The following is a 20993-nucleotide window of genomic DNA, read 5'->3' as shown; positions in this document are numbered from 1 at the left end:
GTTGTTTTGATGAATGAATGAATGAATGAAAATTTTACTAGTGAGATTTGCAGACTATACTTGGGTGTTGCCAAGCATGAACATTTCTATTTTTCTAGAATGGTAGCCCGGAAAAGATTTTGTATCCTTAACCATTACCAATTCAGATCATCAATATAGGCATCATTCTTAGAAATAAAGTCTGGGACTCTGAGCCCTTCTCTGAGCTAATCAGAATCCTCAGCAAGAGATTCTCCTTGATCTCTCCCTTATGCAGAATATGAAACTACCATTGAGGATACTCAATACCCCTGTGTCCATATTTCTCTGCTACCTCTGCCTTCTGTCATTTATTTCTATTTGACTCTTATTTTGGAGGAGGAGAGGAGGAGGTAAAAGAGGTGCCCTCCAGGACGCTGGGCATAGAGAAGGGTCTGAGTCTCAGCCCTGGCTACTCACCCTGGCTGCTTCCCCAGGCTGTTTTGTTGTACCATATCCTATAGAAGCCCAGGAAGACCCTGCAGCCAAGACACTCCCCTTTTATGCTGCTGCGGGAAATGCAGCCCATCTCCAGGGACACCAAGCTTTGTGTCACAGAGAAATTACTCTCTGCTGAGCTTCACCCCTGGGATGGGAACATGTGACGAGAGGGTAAGGAAGATGGAGGAGGCTGAAGGGAGCTCTCAGGAGAAAGGAAACCCAGGGAGATTAGAGACATGAGCCATCAGAACTCTCTGGAATATAGAGACTCTTTGGTTATCTAGCCCAGCCCTCTCTAAGACATGCTTTCAAAAGGTTCACTGACATGCTTCAGTGACCCATCTGTACTGTTTACCTCATTTTTAAAAAGAGGATCTTTCTATTTTCTGGAAAGAGACAGAGTTAGCCAACATGGGGGTGAGACTACTTGTGACTAATAACTAGATGGAACACTCAGTAGGTCATGAGAAAAGAAGCAATGCCTATGTCACAGAAGGAAAGATGCTTTTCACCAAAAGGGCTTTTAAGAACTGAAGGAACATGATATTCGGACATGGATATTGAGATAACTAACCAAGGTTTTGGAAACCAGGAAGTGGTAAGTACTCTGAATACCCTGGTAACACATATACACATCACGGAGTGGGAGATAAAGTCCTCAAACATTAGGCCGCCTGACACATCAGTGAAGTTCTTATAGGTTTAGTGTTCTGTGTCCTGTCAGCATACCTTCTCCAAGGTAAAAGACATGTTATTGCACCTTGTCCTTCCTGCTGTCAGCAAAGAGGCACAGCACCTGTTAGTCTTCCTTGGATTTTAGAGAGAGCACATATACCCTTAGGAATAATTCAACAGGTGTGTAGCAGGCTGTCAGTTTTGAGAGGGCCTAGAACAAGAGAGGGCTTTGCAGCAGGTTTAGTCTGTGATGCAAGAATCTATGTCACTTGGGCCATATAACTTGGTAAAACCATGATGCCTGTTGTGTCTGTGGTAGATAAATATGTGTGAAGTCCCCATAAAGCCCTAATAGGAGAGGTGCAGCACAGACTCCTAGGATTCTGGAGCAAGGCCGTGCTGTCTCCAGCAGAGTCCTCTCTGTTCAAAAGACAGGTATAGGAATGTTACTGGACCCTAATAGGAATTAAACACTTGATCATGGGACATCAAGTGACTATGTGACTAAAATTTCCTATTTTAGATGGCTATTGTCAGGCCTACCCATGTCGTAAGGGTGAGTACCGACAGTACTATGAATTATACTGGTACAAGTTTAGCAGGCACAAGTGAGTTACATAAACAGGTGGCCTAGACTTCCTGTCACCTGTCTCTTTTGCATCAATGCCTCTTCCTCAGCTGTACCTACAGTCTCATGGGGATTTCCCTATGTCTAACTGATGGAGGAGGAAGTAAGCTGGGCCTGGTTCACAGTTGGAGTGGCTTAATATGTAGGTAGAAGTAAAACAAATAGTGCTGCCTCACTACAGTTTTATTCAGAGGTGGTCCTGAAGAATAGTGAGGAGGCCTGGAAGAAGAAATATTGGAAGATTGAAAACAAAAAAGTCTGGGGAAGATATGTGAATGGCTATATGAGAATGTAACTAAAATGTGCAAATCTATGTCTCACATTAATGCTCACCAGAGAGTCTCCATCCTAAAGGAAGCGCTGAACAACCAGGTAAACAGGATGACAGGATGACACATCCAGTGCCCAACAAGCTTCTGTCCCTCCTCACCCCAGTGCCTGCATGATGGGCCCTTATACTGAGTGACCAGGGTGACAGAGATGGAGGTAAGCAACAGTCCAGTGAAATAAACTCCCTTTTCCCAAGGCAAATCTAGTTACTGCCACTGCTGAATGTCTGACTTGTTAACATTAGAGACCAACACGAATAAATTGCTTATAAAGGTGGCGCCTTCCTTAAGGAAAAGGTCTGGGTTGCTTGCTGTTGGGGAAGAAGTCTGACCATGAAAGGGTGGACTCTAGAATGGGTGGTAAAAGAGGGAAATTATGAATATTAATTTTACCTTGGGACCAGTCAGAGTAATGGGACCTCTAGATTGTTCCTCTATGCATTTAGTTATAAATCTTTTTCCTTTCCTTCTCTTTCTGAAATTGCCACCACTGTGAAGGATGAGTGATGGATGCAGTTAACTTAGTGTAAACCTGTGATCAGAGTGATGCCAGGTGAAGAGTGTGGTGTACACTGAGTACCCCTCCCATAACCCTCAGTACTCACTTTTCTATCCCGACAGCATCCTCCTGCATCCCAATTATGAGTCCCCACTTGGAGGGTTTCTTTCCATCACACAGGGGCAGACATGAAGTGCTAGGAAGCAGCTTTCAGCCAATGACAAACGGGAGGGTAAATATCTCACCTTCCTGGCTCCACAGTGGTGATAACTCTGAAGCATATTCTACACTGTGTTTCCAAATTACTCCTTGAGTTTTCACCCCTTTTATTCACACAGGTAACACGTTCAATCACTCACCCTTACTGGTTTTCTTACTTCTCTTTATATATATTTTAACAATACTTCCTGGAAAAACCTCTTGAAAAAACTACTTGTAATTAAGTCTTGTCTCAAAATTTGCCTCTGGGAGAAATCAACCTAAGAGTCTTACATACAGTCCTAAGAGTTTTAGACTTTAGGAAGAAGACATTTTCCAAACTGTGTGCCATTTAACTTCTCAATTTTCCTCTTCTTATATCCACCTTGATTTCCTCTAAGGGTAGTCCCTCGAACTTTGACCAATGGTCATGGGGATATTTTCTTTAAATTTCATCACAAACTATAAAAACTAGGGGAAGAAATGAAACTTTAGGAACTATATTTGCTTAAAGAAATGTACTTTATTTTGGATTTCAAGAACCTTGTTATTTCTTTTCCTCATTTTATTATCTTATCCCTCCTGTGGTGGAACGAAGGAAGTATTATTATCCCTATATTTCAAATGCAGAAACTAATACTCTGACTTGAGAAAGTGTTTTTCAAAAGAACACAGGGAAGAAAATAATATCAAGGTCGGTACTAGAATCTAAGTCTTCTGATGTCTAGTCTAATATTCTTTCCATCTGTTCACAGCCTATTTCAACTTAATAAAAAACTCTAAAGTTTCAGCAGACCTAGAATATTGAGTTCTCTTCTGAGTGTGGTTCTGCCCTTTTAGTCTTTGGAAAATTCACTCTGGCAAATCGTCACCAAGCACAAATTCTCTGCTGGGCCTTTACTTCTAGGAGACAAATAGGAAAAAAAAAAGTCCTTGATATGGGAGTCACTGTAATTTCATTATCACTAGAATATAAAGTAGAAGATAGTAAATGCTGTATAAACATACAAAGATCCCTTTAAGATCTCACTTCAAAATCCCATTTGCTCTTTATAGTGGAGCATGACCCACTGGAAACAGCACCATACTTGTACCCAGGAAGAGACCCAACTCCCTTTGCATATACTATATTTTTAAAAGTTCTGCTTGCTTGAGCCCTGCCTTCTACTCCAGCCTCATCTTTTGCCACTTCTCTTCTCTAATCACACTAAACCATTTGTTCTTCTAAGAAAGCAAACTTGCTGTTTCCTTCATTTGCAGTATCCTCTCCTACTCTTTCTCCACTTGCCCCAAACTACTCCGTATTCCCGCATCTGCATAATATACTCTATTTTTCAAAGGATCTAGCCCAGACAGAGCCTCCAGAAAACTCATAAACCGGACAGTTCTACTGGTTTTTTTTTCTTACACATCCCTGTGCTTACCCTGCATCAATAACTTATTATTTGTCATCATAGTTGCCTACTTATTTTTCTCTCTACTCAAATAAGCTATGAGGTTCTCAAAGGCAAAAATTTGAGTCTGGTTCATTTCTGAGGTCTCAGAAATTAGCCAGAGATCAAACATTGGTTCTGATGAATAAATGAGTGATGAATACAATAACAACAAGAGAAAACTTTTATTGGTATTTTCTATATGTTGTACATTACGTTCCACACCTTGATCCTTATAACAACATTATAAGATAGACACTATAATATTCCCATTGTAGAGAAAGCCAAAGCACACTGAGGTAAATAACTTGCTCCTCTGCTTACCCAGAATTCTGCACAAACCTTTAACAATGAGCTTACTACACTGTATTAAACGCTTTCTTATTTGGGCTTTTTTTTTTTTTTTTTTTTTGGCTGCATTGGGTCTTCGTTGCTGCCCGCGGGCTTTCTCTAGTTGTGGTGAGCGGAGGCTACTCTTCGTTGCGGTGCATGGGCTTCTCATTGCGGCGGCTTCTCTTGTTGCAGAGCACAGGCTCTAGGCATGCAGGCTTCAGTAGCTGTGGCACATGGGCTCAGTATGGTGCCTTGCGGGCTCTAGGGCGCAGGCTCAGTAGTTGTGGCGCATGGGCTTATTTGCTCCGCGGCATGTGGGATCTTCCTGGACCAGGGGTCGAACCCATGTCCCCTGTATTGGCAGGCGGATTCTTAACCACTGTGCCACCAGGGAAGTCCCCCTTGGGTATTTTTCATATATATTCAAAGGTGAGATGTTTGAAGGGCAAGACCATTTATAAATCATTTCTATGTTCCTGGTACTTAACATAGGACCTGAAAGAAGTTAGCATTGAGAAAATATATGTGAAATAAATGAGAGAATAAATAAATGAAAGTCTCTCATAATTATCTATTACTTTTTTTCCCAGATGCCCAAAACGAAGCTATGGGTGGGACTTGATCTATCCAGAAGTTTATTTTTTTGGCTTACCAAACTCTTTTCAGGGCCCCAATCCTGCAGGCATCCTGCATTATCAACTCTGACCTTTCCCCCTCAGGACCCTGAGCATGGCCTCCCTGATGGGCTTGGACTTGACACTGTAGATGATGGGGTTGAGCACAGGGGGCACCAGCAGGTACACATAGGCAACAAGGGCATGTACAATGGGGAGCAGGTGCCTCCCAAAATGGTGGATCATGGACACGGTGATACCTGGAATAAAGAAGACAAAGATGGCCAGGATATGGGAGACACAGGTGTTGAGGGCCCGATGAGCTCCCTGGGAGAGGCCAGCCCCAGGACCATGGGCAGGATGAGAGTGTAGGACAGGACAATGAGCAGGGAATCTATGCCCCCAGGGGACAGTACCACATAGAACCCACAGAGGATGTTTATGGTGATGTCAGCACAGGCTCTTCTCATCACGTCAGGATGGAAACAGAATGAATGGGATAAGAGGGTCTTATTAGGGCAGAAGTTCAGACATTTAAGTAGGAATGGCCCTAGGAAGAGAGACAGGGTAGCACAGGCCACAATGGCCAGCCCCATCCTGATGATGACATTGTTTGTGAGGACAGCTGCATAGCGCAGGGGGTTGGAGATGGCCACAAAGCAGTCAAAAGATATGGCCAGGAGCACTGAGGACTCCACCACAGAGAAGAAGTGGAAGAAGAACATCTGGCCCAGACAGGCATTGAAGATGATGAGCCAATGGTCAAACCAGAGCCCAGCCAGCATGGTGGGCATTGTGGACAAGGTGAGGCCCACACCGATGAGGGCCAGCATGGACAGGAAGTAGTACATGGGCTGGTACAGGCTGGGGGTGCTCCTCACAGCCAAGAGGATCAGGTAGTTTCCAGTGAGGGCCGCAGCGTACGTGGGGGAGAAGAGGATGGAGATCCAGCCATGAATGGCCTCCAGCCCTGATGCCAAGCATTCGGAAAGCAGGTGGCTGGAAGAAGGAGATGTTGTCAAGTACTGGGAAGGGAGCATCCTTGGGGCACAGATGAGTTCTTCAGAAAGAGGGGACCTCTTCAATCTGGGCAGAAAAATAAGACAAGACAAAAACATTGGGAAAACACCAGCTCTGATATTAGGTGACATGGGTTCACACACAACAGCAAATACGAAATGTGAAAGAGATTGAAAAATGTACTCCATCTAAAAGCAAACTAGAGAATAAGTATAATTTAAACCCACTGACTACAAAAGTAGCATTTCATACGTGAAATGCTGATCTCTTCACATACTGAAGAAAGCAGTGCTTTCTTTAAAAATGTGAGATGATCGTAAAGAGTCTAATAAAAAACGCTCTATTTTTAAACAAGAAGCAGTGGCCTCATGGAAATAAATTGCAAACATACTGTGGAAGCCTGAAGGGTTGACAGCATGGGCTTATTATAACTGTTTTTCTTGGATTTTCTTTTAAACCTCAATACAAAACAAAACAAGTAAATAAGCAAACAAAAAACTCTTTAAAGGTAGGTTAATAAAAGAATGTAAGGGAAACAGCCTCACAAATATCTTTTAGCAGAGATGAAAAATCCACCAAAAATAGGTCAGAGAACTACAAGGGGCTTTAGTCTGAATCCTGGGGTCTACAGTTACGTCATATCTAGCCAACATAATCAACTCACTCTGAAAGTAGGACTGACCTCTCTTTTTTTCTTTATTCTAGGAGGGTGACAAGCATTGTCCCTCTGGAGCAGAGAGGGTTGTGCATATTCTGGTAGAAGCCTTTTAAAGAAAATGCAGTGAAGTAAAGTTGCTGACAGTGTAGTTCTGGAGTCCTCCATCCCTTCTCTCTCAGACACTATTTCTAAGCACATCAAAACCTGATGGAACTCATTCCATTCAAAAACAAATAAACAGAGAAGTTCCAACACAGAACTTGGGCAGACATATTTTGTAAACAATTATAGGGATAAAACAAGTTGAAGATATGTAAAAATACTCTTTGAGATAAGGAATTATTCAAAAGAGAGAGGAAAATTCTTTATAAAATTTTTTGAAATAAAGAAATCATGAACCAAATTAATTTTTTGATATTAGAGTATAAAATGGGTTGATAATAAATAAGGAAAATGAATACCAGATGCCGAGAGAACTTGACACTTCCCCTCATCTACTCTATCTCTGCAGAGACTACGAGGGACAGCTCTCCCTGGAAATGTGGACTGGGATTCCACTTCTTCTCTGAGTTGTAAGCTTCCTGACCCTCAGGAAGGTAGCCTCCTTCAGCCCCTCTTCTCAAGATGGCACTACTGTCTCCTGTTGTTCAAGACTGGTTATTTCTCTTTCTTCTGCCTGACTTCCAGACCTTTCCCACTGTTATCTCCACCTGGATGGTCGGGGATGAGGTGCTGGTGGCCACCCATCCTGGAAGTGGAGAAGAGGGTGTGTTGAGGGTCCAGGTTACTCAACCTGGCTGTTGTCCCCAGTTGTTCTGCCACTCCACATCCTGCAAGAGCCCGGGATGTCTTTGGGATGTTTAGCTGCAGTGCCTATCTCCAGGGAAGGCCAGGCTTGAGCCACAGAGGAGTCACTCTACTCAGGTCCCTGAGGAGTGAACAAGTTCAGGCTAGCTTTTGGAACCAGGAAGTGGTTGGAGGAACCAAACAATAAGGGGGAAAATGAGACAGACTCATAGATTCTACAAAACCCCACCAAGTTTGAATGATCTTCAAAGACTATCTGCTTCAACAGCCCATTTGCATTTGAAATCCTTCCAAGACAATATTCCTGAAGACAGCCTCCTCTTAGCCAGGCCCCAGGACAAATCTGGCAGGAGCAGCCAGTTTTTGTAGAGGGTGGGGGCTACGGAGTGATGTGTTGGGAGCCTAGTAGTGTTGGCCTAACCCAGGCAGAGGGAATTGGGGAAGACTTCCTAGAGCAAGTGGGGAGAGGGCAGACTTCTGAAAGGCCCACAGACCCTGTGCTAAACTGTCAGGTCTCATTCTGGGACAGACTCCAAGACTCTAGGCTTGTAGCTCCAGGCTGGAGCTAGCACAGACTCTGCTCACACTCCTATCCTGGGGCTGACCTGCTGAATCCAACAGGTTCAAAAAGGAGGGAACTTAGTTGAAAGTATATGAACTGCAGAGCCATTAAGAACTGGTTCAGTGCTTCCCTGGTGGCGCAGTGGTTAAGAATCCCCCTGCCAATGCAGGAGATACAGGTTCGAGCCCTGGTCCAGGAAGATCCCACATGCCACGGAGAAACTAAGCCCGTGCACCACAACTACTGAGCCTGCGCTCGAGAGCCCGCGAGCCACAACTACGGAGCCCGTGTGCCTAGAGCCCATGCTCTGCAACAAGAGAAGCCACCGCGATGAGAAGCCTGCGCACAGCAACGAAGTCCCAACGCAGCCAGAAAGAAAGAAAGAACTGGTTCAATTTCTTCTCTGTTTCTTGCTCAGTTTCTCACCACATACAAGTTCTATGTCCCTTCTTTCTCACTTTCTTGAGAGCTCTACTCCAAAATAGCTCTGACCTCAGCTTTTTCCTATATCAGTTTGGACTACAGTCATTCACCTGGAGCTGCTTTCTATGAAAACATCTGGCTTTTCTCCTCTTTGATTTTGGCTGCACTCTCCCATCTGAACTGGGCCCAGTCTGTCTCCCTTTCTCCTCCAGAGGTGATCAGTAAACTTAGGAAAAATTACTTAACTTTGAAATCTTACATTCAAACAAAGTCATGGTCATTAACTTGAGCTGAGACTTTAGCAGTACTCCATAATTTTCCTTTCAGTTTTTAAATTGTCACCATTCTTCTCAAGCTGTTTATCCAACCTGCCATCTTACTCTCAGTAGCTAATTTGTTACTGTTCCTAACTTCACAGTGAGAAACAAAGGCCATCAAGTGTGCCATCTCTAAGAGTCTTGCCCAGCCCATCTGCTCTCTTACCTGCTTCCACTCCTACAGCCACACCCTGCCAGAGAGACCATTCTAAAGCATGTGTGTTTCATGTCAACCCCATCTCCATCCTTTTAACCACTTCTTTGTTGGCTGCCCGTCACTTACAGCAAAAAATTCTGAATGCCATAGCAGAACCTGAGACACTTCAAGATTTAAAAAAAAAATCTTTTTGAGCAGTTGTAGATTCATAAGCAGCTGTAAGACTTAATACAGAGATCCCATGTATCCTTCACTCAATTCCCCCCAAATTAATATCTTGCAAAACAATAGTACAATATCAAAATAAAGATATCGACATTGCTACAGTCATGATACTTAAAATTTCCATCATCACAAGGTTCCCTCATTTTTTTCTTTTATGGCCGCTCCCACTTCCCTCCTTCCCCATCCCCTTTTTAATCCCTAGCAATCTCTAGTGTGTTCTTTATCTCTATAATTTTGTCAATGCAAGACTGTTATATAAATGAAGTGATACAGTATGTAATCTTTTGGGATTTTTTCTCACTCAGCATAATTATCTGGAGATTTATCCAGCTTATTCCATGTATTAATAGTTCATGCCTTTTTAAAATTGAAGCATAATTGATTTACAATATTGTATTAGTTTCAGATGTCTGACATAGTGATTCGATATTTTTATACATTACAAAATGATCACCATGATAAACCTAGTTACCATCTGTCACCATACAACGTTATTGCAGTATTACTGACTATATTCCCTATGCTGTACATGACATCCTCATGGCTTATTTATTTTATTTATTTATTTATTTATTTTTGCGGTACAGGGGCCTCTCACTGTTGTGGCCTCTCCTGTTACGGAACACAGGCTCCGCGGTCATGGCTCACAGGTCCAGCCGCTCCGCGGAATGTGGGATCTTCCTGGACCAGGGCATGAACCCACGTCCGCTGCATCGGCAGGCGGACTCTCAACCACTGCGCCACCAGGGAAGCCCGGCTTACTTATTTTATAACTAGAAGTTTATACCTCTTAATCTTTCTTACTTATTTCACTCATCCCTCCACGCCTCTCCACTCTGGAAAGCACCAGTTTGTTCTCTGTATATATGACTCTGTTTCTGTTTGTTTGTTTTGTTTTTTAGATTTCACATATAAGTGAAGTTATATAATTTTTGTCTTTTTCTGTATGACTATTTCACTTAGCACGATATCCTCCAGGTCCATCCATTTTATTGCAAATGGCAAGACTTCGTTCTTTTTTATGGCTGAGTAATATTCCATTGTGTATATATATATATATATATATATATATATATATATATATATATACCACATCTTCTTTATCCATTCATTTGTCAGTGGACACTTAGGCTGCTTCCATGTCTTGGTTATTGTAAATAATGCAACAATGAACATAGGGATGCATACATCTTTTCAAATTAGTGTTTTTGTTTTCTTCAGAATAAAAACACAGAAGTGGAATTGCTGGACCATTTGGTAATTTTAATTTTTTGAGTAACTCCCATACTGGCTGCACCAATTTACATTCCCACAAACAGTGCAAGAGGGTTCCCTTTTCTACACATCTTTGTCAACAGTTGTTATTTTTTGTTTTTGTTGATAGCCATTCTGACTGGTGTTAAGTGGTGGCTCTTTGTGGTTTTGATTTGCTTTTCCCTGATTATTAGTGATGTTGAGCATCTTTTCATGTGTCTGTTGACCATCTGTATTTCTTTTGAAAACTGTTTATTCAGGTTCTCTGCCCATTTTTTAATAAGTTTGTTTGTTTGTTTGTTTTTATGTTGAGTGTATGAGTTCTTTGTATATTTTTGGATATTAACCCATCATCAGTTACATCATTTGCAAATATCTTCTCACCATTAAGTAGGCTGCCTTTTGGGCTTGTTGATAGTTTCCTCTGATGTACAAAGGAAAGCTTTTTAGTTTGATGTAGTTTTATTTGTTTATTTTTGCTTTTGTTATCCTTGACTGAAAAGACATATCCAAAAATTATTCCTAAGACTTATGTCAAAGAGTGTACTGCCTATGTTTCTTCTAGACATTTTATAGTTTTAGGTCTTACATTTAAGTCTTTAATCCATTTTGAGTTTATTTTTGTATATGGTGTGAGAAAGTAGTCCAGTATGATTCTTTTGCATACAGTTGTCCGGTTTTCCCAACACCATTTATTGAAGAGGCTGTCTTTTCTCCATTGTATAGTCTTCCCTCCTTTGTCATAGATTAATTGCCCATTTAAGTGTGGGTTTATTTCTGGGCTCTCTATTTTGTTCTATGATCTATGTGTCTGTTTTTGTGCTGGTACCATACTGTTTTGATTACTGTAGCTTTGTAGTGTAGTTTGAAATTAGGACGTGTGATACCGCCAGGTTTGTTCTTCTTTCTCAAGATTCTTTTAGTTATTGGGGGTCTTTTTTGTGTTTCCATACAAATTTTAGAATTATTTGTTCCAGTACTGTGAAAAATGTCACTGGCATTTTGATAGGAATTGTGTTGAATCTGTAAATTGCCTTTGGTAGTATAGCCATTTTAACAATATTAATTCTTCCAATTCATGAACACATATATCTCCATTTGTTTGTCATTTTCAATTTCTTTCATCAGTCTTATAGTTTTCCAAGTAAAGGTCTGTTACTGTACTTCCTTGGTTAGATTTATTCCTAGGCTATTTTATTCTTTTTGATGTAATTGTAAGTGGGATTATTTCCTTAATTTCTGCTGGGACTCAGAGCATGGGGATTTTGTGTGTGCTCTTTAAGAGCAGAGTCTCTGTTTCCTACAGCCCTCTACCTCTCCCATATGCAAATCCCACTGGCCTTCAAAGCCAGATGTTCCAGGGTTTCATCTTTCTGATACAAGACCCCTGAACTGGAGAGCCTGATGTAGGACTTGGATATTTTTTTTCTTCGGGAGAACCTCTATTGTGATTATCCTTCTGTTTGTGCATTGCCTTCCCAGGGATGTGAGTCTTGACTACACTGTCTCTGCCCCTCCTACCCATCTTATTGCGGTTTCTTCTTTATATCTTTAGCTGTGGAAAATCTTTTCTGCTAGTCCTCAGGTCATTCTCATAAATAGTTGCTCTGTAAATAGTTGTAATTTTGGTCTACCCGTGGGAGGAATTAAGCTCAGGGTCTTCTTCCTAGTCCATCATCTTCAATAGTTTATTGTTTTTAAATGCTGAACAATATTGTAGGGCATGTTAAACTGTTTGCTTGACCATTCACCTGTTGAAGAACATATGTGTTGTTTCCAGTTTTTGGCTATTATTTTAAATTTACTATAAACATTTGTGTACAAGCTTTCAGTGCAAATAATTCATTCCTCTGAGATCAATACCAGAGTGCAAATGCTCAGCCATATATCAGTTGCATGTTTAGTTTTTTTAGAAACTACCAAAATGTTTTTCAGAATGGCTGGCTATACCATTTCACATTTCATCAGCAATGAATTAAGTATCCAATTTCCCCACATCCTTGCTAGCATTTGATGTTTTCATATTTGTAAAAACAGTTAGCCATGCTAGCAGATGTGTACTGATATCTCACCATGGTTTTAATTTTCATTTCCTACTGGCTAATAACTTTGAACATCTTTTCATGTGTTTATTTGCATCTATGTATCTTTTCCCATGAAATATCACTTTATGTTTTTTGCCAATTTTTAATTAGAATTTTTTCTAGTTGAATTTTAAGAGTTTTTTATATTCTAGATACTAGGCCTTTTTCGGATATGTAATTTGCATACACATATTCTCACACTCCGTATAGTGTCTTTTTATCCCTTTAACTGAGTCTTTGACATAACAGCAATTTTTATTTTTAGTGAAGCTTAATTTATCAGTTTTTCCTTAAATGAATTATGTTTTTGGTGTCAAGACTAAGAAGGCTTTGCCCTAAATCCTGAAGATTTTCTTTTATGTTTTTCTAAGAGTTTTACAGATTTATGCGTACATCTAAAAAGTTTTACATTTAGGTCAGTGATTGACTTTGAGTTAATTTATGAATGTATTGAGATATAATTAACAAATAAAACTGCAATATATTTAAAATGTACAATGTGATGATTATATATACATATACATTGTGAAAGAATTGGATTCCCACCATTCAGTTAATTAACAAATTAACTCAAATATGAATTTTTTTTTCGCTGAGAACACTTAAGTTATACTTTCTTAGCAATTTTCAATTATACAATATAGTATTATTAACTACAGTCATCATGTTATACATTAGATCCTCAGAACTTACTCATCTTATAACTAAGAGTTTGTATTCTTTTACCAATGCTTCCCTATTTACACCTCCCCTACCCCATCCTCTGACAACCACCTTTCTACTCTCTGTTTCTTTGAGTTTGACTTTTTTTCATCTTGATTCCACATATAAGTGATAATGTGCCCTATTTGTCTATCTCTGTCTGAATTATTTCATTTAGCATAATTCCTTCCAGTTTCATCCATCTTGTCATAAATGTCAGGATTTCTTTCTTTTTAAAGGCTGAGTAACATTCCGTATATTTTATATATATATATATATATATATATAATATGTATATGTAATATACATGTATATCACATTTTCTCTATCCAGTCATCCACTGACAGACACTTAGATTGTTTCCATACATTGGCTATTGTGAATAATGCTGTAATCAATATGGGAGTGCAGATATCTCTTTGAGGTAATGATTGCTTATGGCATTTTTATTTTTAATTTCTTGAGTGATCTCCATACTGTTTTCCATAGTGGCTGCACCAATTTACAGTCCCACTAACAGTGCACAAATGTTCCTTTTTCTCTACATCCTTGCCAACATTTGTTAGCTCTTTTCTTTCGGATAATATCTGACATAGGCTACAGTATCCACTATTGTTTATTTTTGTATCCTCCTCATTTTTTTACAGAGCCTAGAACATTGTAAGTTATCCTCGAATGTTTAATGTTAAATGACATTAAAAAATAGGCATTGGGCATGAATTCTGGCATCAGTTGGGAGAATTCGTGGTGATCATCATTGGAAAGAATCTCAGATATGTTGATTCTGGTACTCTCTGGTCCTAAATGTGTATTGAGAGTAAATCTTTTCTTCTAATAATAAAAAAAGCCTGAGGAAATCTCTATCCCCCAAAACAAAAAAACAAACTTATGTTCTGCCCTTATTTCTTGTCAGTGCAGTGTGGGATAAATGATGTGCTGCTCAGAGATGGGGGCTACATGTAATTACTGGGGAGTGATGGGAGCTGTCCTGATTACAGGGCAACCTCAGACACTTTGGCTCTCATGGGGAATTGGCTACCTAAACTGGTGCTGTCCACTGTCCAGGCCAACATAAACATGGCTGGGAACAAGGCAGTGCTTTTATGGTCCTCAGTCCCTGGAGACCCTTTTTCACTGGGAAAGATACTCTCACTACAGTGAGCACTTGCCTGAGACCAAGAGGTCTCTCATGGCAGGGGCTGCCTGCGACTACCTCGACGAGTTGACTCAGCTCCCCAAGCACCCAGAGGCCCTCCTCCTGGAAGCCCTTCCAGGTCACTGGGAAACAAAATGCAAACACTCTCCCAGGACCCTGGTCTGTGTGAACAAGCAATAAGCAATGGTCATAACCTCCCTTTAGTTTGTCACCTTCGAGGATGCAATCACATTTTCCAGGGACAACTTTGAAAACTATGGCCTTTCTGTTGATCTTCCTCCTGTAGTGCATAAAATCAGTCATTTCAATCCAATTTGAATCCCATGTAAGTCCCACCTCCCCTATCTACTACACTCCCTTCCTTTATCCCATCTCCCAAATCTTAGTCCTGGTACTGGTATAAGAGAAAGAGAGGAAAAAAGCCCAGTTCCTAAACTCCAAGCTCCCAGGCTAATGTAATCAGATGAGTGTTTACAAAGAATCTGTGTGTCTTGCTTGCCAAAGGCAGAAACCCACATTTCTATCCCCTCAATGTCCCTGAGAGGCAGGAATTATTATCCACCTCCTCCCTGATGATGATGATAATAATAAGTATTTATTGAGTTCATACTATGTATTAAATATTGCGCTAAGCGTTGTGCTGGATAATTGCACATAATCCTCACAAAATCACTGACTGGTTGATTCTATTATTGCTCCTAATAAACAGAAGAGGGAAACGAACCTCACAGTGAGTGAATTGACTTGATGAGTCAGAATGGTTTGCTCTCTCTTTTGGACGGGGCTTCCTTTCAGAGAGCCCGTGAATATCTCCTGTGTGGAAAAGCCTCAGTCTTTGAGAGAAGTTTTGATTTTTGGAAAGAGCTATAATTGGCAGAATCGGGGAGTAGGAGGTCAAGTTGATAAATACTGTGTTTGGGTAAATAGCATGTGTGGCCTCAGGGAAGGGGGCTGGTTTTCTTATGTGGGTCAGAAAGCAGTTCCCAAGGAGACCCTGGAGAGCTTCAGACTTGCAGGACCTTTAGAATTGTTCCTGGCTTCTTAATGCTCAGAGCATGTAATATTTAGGATAGAGATGGGATTTAGAGTTTATCTAACTTAATCATCAAGTTTACAAACTTCGTTCAAAGAGATTGTGATGTGATTTAGACAAGGTCACCACTTAGTGGCAGAAGAGGGGTTCTGAGCTCCTAAATCTCATCCCAAGGATCTGTCCTCCTCTCAATATGGGGATTAAGTATCTTCCTCTTTGGGATACTTTTAAAAAAAATCTTAATAATATATTTCCTTTAACCCAGTGTATCCAAAATGCAATCATTTCAATATGTTTGTGTTATTAAATTGATGGTGATATGTTTTATATTCTTTCTTTGGTAATTATTTATCATAGGAAAACATACATAAAATGTACCATTCTAACAAATTGTTTTGGGTGTACAATACAGTGAGATTAAGTATTTTCACATTGTTGTGCAACCATCAGCACTAGCCATTTCTAGAACTTTTTCATCATCCCAAACTTAGTACCCATTAAACAATAACCCCTCATTCTCCCTTCTCCCTAGCCCCTGGTAACCTCTATTCTACTTTCTGTCTCAATGAATTTTTAGTACCTTATATAAGTGGAATCATACAATATTTGTCATTTTGTGTCTAGCTTGTTTCACTTAGCATCATGTTCTCAGGATTCATCCATGTAGTAGAATGTATCATTATTTTGTGCTTTTTTATGGCTGAATAATATTCCATTGTATGTATATACTAATTTTGTTTATCCATTCATATGTTGAATAACACTTGGGTTATTTCCACATTTTTGGCTATTGTGAATAGTGTTGCTATGAATATAAGACGTTTGACTACTTTTAAAAAAGTGAAAATCTTAGGGCGGAGGGAGGGGTAGGGGAGACTGCAATAGACTATGAATAAATTGTATTGCAGTGAACAGTGAGGAATTTGGGAGCATGAGATACACACTTTATTAAATTGTCATCCTCTTAGGTATATGGCAATAGCCAGGAGGGTATGATTCGAGGCAGAGTAATGCACAGGAAAATAAAAGAGGATGGAAGTTGTGAGAAGAGACATAGGTGGTTCAATCTCATAAAACGAGGCTCCTGACCTCATTATTTGGGGTGAGGCCTAATACCTGAATCTCCACTTTTGCAGAGCATGAGCACCCCTTCGTTTCTTTAGGGAAATCATCCATTTCTTCCATTTTGTCTCTTTCTCTCAGCCCTGGTCTTTTTGCATTGATTAACTGCAAGACTTTGAAGCCTATTCTACTGCCTCTGGGCAGGGAATCACAACTGGATGCTCACAGATACATATGCTAGGAAGACCCTTCTCCAGAAGAGAGGTTAAGAGTCTGAGGTTCCTTCCTCCTAAGAAAGAGCCCAGAGGTTGGAGTCTCCCCATGGTTTATCCACCCTAATCCCCCACCTAAGACTTGTTCGGTGAAGCTACTGAGGGAACACATAGGCCCAATGATTGCCTTCAGATTTTAGCTTCTCATCAGACCTTCTCAACTATACAATGGGAATAGCCCATCTTGAGAAAAGATGCATTCAGATTTCTGCACTGGTGGGAAAGAAGACCAGGGAACTTCTCACATCTCCAAATCTGAGTTTATGGGATTCTATAAACATGAAAGAAATAGGTGTTACACTTAGCAAAATTTTAAATAAAATTTATAATATCTTATACTTAAGTTGAAACTCAGATACTGGAAATGTTTGACAGATACAGAATACACTTAAAAAAAGGGAGACATGATTGAGAAGATATCTTCTCCCTTAATCTGGAAAGAAGCAGGCTGTAGAACATGAAGGGTCACTGTAAAACATGAAGAGTAACCTAGATTTGTTGCTCACAACAAGGGCAGGGTTACCACTCAATACAGATGCAGTCATTCACCTCATAAGGCACACAGCAGAGAGAAAACAGGATTTACACAGGCTGAGGAAATAAATGGCAGATGTTAAACAGGAAGCAAGATAGCATGGATATTAAATAACTGTATTTGGTTATGAAATTTAATTTCAGATCATGGCACAGCACCCACAAGCTGTGTGACTTAGCTTTCTTGTTAATGTAAACCTCATTTCTTTCACTGGTAACAGGGGTCCAAAATAGTACCTACCCCATAGGTAGAGATATTTCATTAGAATAAATTTTCAAAAGTGAGATTACAGCATTAAAGCCTGTAACATTTATTTATTTATTGACCACTCCACACGGCATGTGGGATCTTTAGTTCCCTGACCAGGGATTGAACCTGCGCCCCCTGCAGTGGAAGCGCAGAGTCTTAACCACTGGACCGCCAGGGAATTCCCTAAAGCATGTAACTTTTAAAAAGTTCTTGCTATATTTTGCCAATTACACCATCAGCTGTGATGCTCGAGGATATGTGTTTCAACACAAACTCTTTCATTGTGAATTTTCATTAATAAAAACTGTAATTTAATCGGCAAAAATGTTACGTATTGTTTTACTATAGAGTTCTTGGATTACTAGTCAGAGCAAATTTTCCCTTGTTTCAAAACCAATTGTACTTTTTGTCACTCTTCTTTATGTTCTTTTACTATTGATTTATTTTATTATTTAAGCCTTTTATATAATAAGGATGTCAATAGTATTTTTACCTGTGGAAAAGAATTACGGTAGCCTCAACAATTTCACCCCAAGCAGAGGAAGTGTTTGGAAGCCAACCAGAGAAAAGCACTGATGTGTTTATGGGCAACTGGGATTAAGCTAACATTAGGAAATCATTATATCAAGCCATTAAGGATAAAAGTGCCATGGTAAGGGTCACCTGCCTCCCACAGCCGGAAAATCCTTGTCACAGCTGATCTTAAACACAGCTAGCACCCGCGTTCTGATCTGTTTGGTCTTGACACCATAAATAATGGGATTGATCACTGGAGGCAGAAGTAGATAGACATCACCCATGAGAACATGCACAGTGGGATCAAGGCTGTTTCCAAAGCGGTGCACCACTGAGAGGCCAATGAGAGGCACATAGAAGGCCAGTACCACACCAATGTGTGACACACAGGTTCCAAAGGCCTTGGCCCGTTCTGACTTGGAAGGCAGCTGCAGAACTGTTCGTAGAATCAGAAAATAGGACAAAGAGATGAACAGGGCATCCACACCCATGACCACCAGAATGGCAGTAAGACCATAGACCACATTGGGCAATGTGTCTGCATAGGCCAACTTCATTACATCCTGGTGCACACAATAGGAATGTGAGAGCACGTTGGATTGGCAGAAGGCTAGCCGTTTGATGAGCAGAGGCAATGGGATGAAAAAGAGGGATCCACGGGCCACGGCCACCATGCCAATCTGGGCTGTCACTCTATTGTTGAGCACTGCGGCATGGCGCAGTGGGTGGCAGATGGCTATATAACGGTCAAAAGCCATGGCCAGAAGGATGGTGGACTCAATGGCTGAGAGAGCATGAATAAAGAACATCTGGGTCATACAGGCGTCAAAGGTAATCTCCCGGGAATCAAACCAGAAGAGGGCTAGGATCTTGGGCATGGTGGCTGTGGACAAGGCCAGGTCGATGGCTGCCAGCATGCAGAGAAAGAGGTACATGGGAACGTGCAGGCTGCGCTCCATCCTTACGATGAAGACCACGATGCAGTTTCCAAACACTGCCACGGCATACATAGAAAGCAGGGGGAAGCCGATCCAGAAATGAGCTTCTTCTAGTCCTGGGATACCAATAAGCACAAAGGTGGTATGTGTGAAGTTGCAGGCACTCATAGCTGGCACGGAGAAGGGGGCACTGGAGCAGGTGAGGTCACACTGGCAGCCTGCTAGCCTGTTAGGATAAGGAGCACAATCAGAGAGGCTGGCCCTGGAGACCTGGGAACTGAATGCACCTTAACTCTCCCTCCCCTACTCTCTCTTTCTGCTTCTCCAAGTCATTTGGGCTCTCTCATACGAAGGCTCTTTGAAGCCTCCTGCCAAATGGGAAAGTGACAGCTCAAATTCATTTATCATTCACTACTCTCTAAGTCCATTTACACTTGTAAAAGGGAACCTGGAGATAACAATGCTTATCTCCAAATCCATCCTTCCCAAGTTCCCTGGATGACTCATCCTGGCCCATACCTTCACTGTCTGCATACTGGGCTGCCCTTTTCTCAGCTAGGTGTTAAGAGATACCTTACCTAGAAACTCTTCCTGAGAGGCTGTGTTTTCCTTTTACCCTTCCTTTCCCTATTCTTCCCTTCCCCTCCCTTCCCTTCAATCACTCATCGGTTCTGTAAGCATTTACTTATAGGACGTATTATATATGGAGGCTATTTGATAGATGCTGATGATACAAAGACACATCTTTTGCCCTTCAGATGCCCTGTCTAGGGTGAAAGATAGACAAGTAACCCAAATATTAGAATCTTGGGATAAGTGTAAGCAAAAGATGTGCATTTAATGCATGGGAGGGTGAAAGGCATGATCAGAGGAACCTTCCTGAAAAAAGATGGTCCTTCTGTTTAGTCTTGAAACATGAGTAAAAATTAAGCAGACAGAGAAGGGAATAAAAGGTGTTCCAAACAGTGGGAATAGGGAGGTTTTTGGTTTTGTTTTGTTTGCAAATCTTCAGGATTCCAGGTCCCCAGGTCTAAGGTCAGTGGAAGAGGAAAAAAACACAATTGTGATTAAAAAATAAAAATAAAAACACAAAATAAAAACTAAGAAAAAAAGGCCAAAATCAATCTCTTAAGGTAACAAGGAAACTTATCTGGGGTCATCAAATGAAAGGCAGTAGCTCCCTCCAATGAATTCCTGGGAGATGGAGGTGCTGGCAGGATCCTAGCGGCCAGGCATGGTCTCTGTGAAGGCTCTTCTCTCTGTTCCTGGCTGATGGGTTCCTCCACACTTAAAAGCTGCCTCTAAGGCCACTCTCACTGCCACAAAGAGAACTTGATTGAGTCCTAATACTCCTAGAGCTTTGTCTTTCTTGGAACTTCTGCTGACCATTCGTGTTAGGCGAGACATTTCTTTTTTAGGAAGCCCGGTGTTGCTCTGCCTCACCCTGTTCTCTGACCTATCATCAAACTGTCTCCCTGATAGGCTCCCTAGGTGCCCTGGTATTTAGAGCTAATTGTCTCTAAAGAGTTAGGGGCTTAGCTTCAAGAAGAGTTTCTGAATCTTGAGAATAAACTCTGCAGGTGTCTTCATCAGTGATATTCAGGTTAACCTGTTCACCCCCCCAGGATTCTTCTTCACTCCTAACCTGGGTCCTTTCGGCTACTGGGACATACTCTTCTATTTGGCCTTAGTGGAGAGAGTTTGAAAAACATGGGTCTTAGAATATAATATGATAAAATGAAAACTAAAATTTTAAATTGGATTATCCTCATCTTGGATAAGCAAGGAAGAACAGATCCAAGGTTCAAAGGTCAGAAAATCCACACCTCTGTTTACTCTTTGTTCTTCTCCATTC

General features: G+C 40.9%; 1 protein-coding gene and 1 pseudogene across 1 annotated transcript; both read right to left on the bottom strand.

Annotated features, from left to right (window-relative positions):
- Positions 1 to 5157: 5157 nt before the first annotated feature.
- On the bottom strand, positions 5158 to 6223 carry LOC111169194 (olfactory receptor 51I2-like; annotated as a pseudogene).
- An 11589-nt stretch (positions 6224 to 17812) lies between these two features.
- LOC111169192 (olfactory receptor 51E2) lies at positions 17813 to 19780 on the bottom strand. Its single transcript, XM_022563219.2, has one exon. The coding sequence runs from the start codon at positions 19304 to 19306 to the stop codon at positions 18344 to 18346; it is 963 nt and encodes a 320-aa protein (XP_022418927.1). The 5' UTR covers positions 19307 to 19780; the 3' UTR covers positions 17813 to 18343.
- Between the last annotated feature and the right edge of the window lie 1213 nt (positions 19781 to 20993).

This window comes from Delphinapterus leucas, chromosome 7 (genome assembly GCF_059928025.1).
Source record: "Delphinapterus leucas isolate spDelLeu-1000000601 "Yukka" chromosome 7, BTC_Dleu_Yukka2, whole genome shotgun sequence".
Lineage (NCBI taxonomy): Eukaryota > Metazoa > Chordata > Mammalia > Artiodactyla > Monodontidae > Delphinapterus > Delphinapterus leucas.
This window is presented reverse-complemented; position numbering and strand designations above follow the sequence as displayed.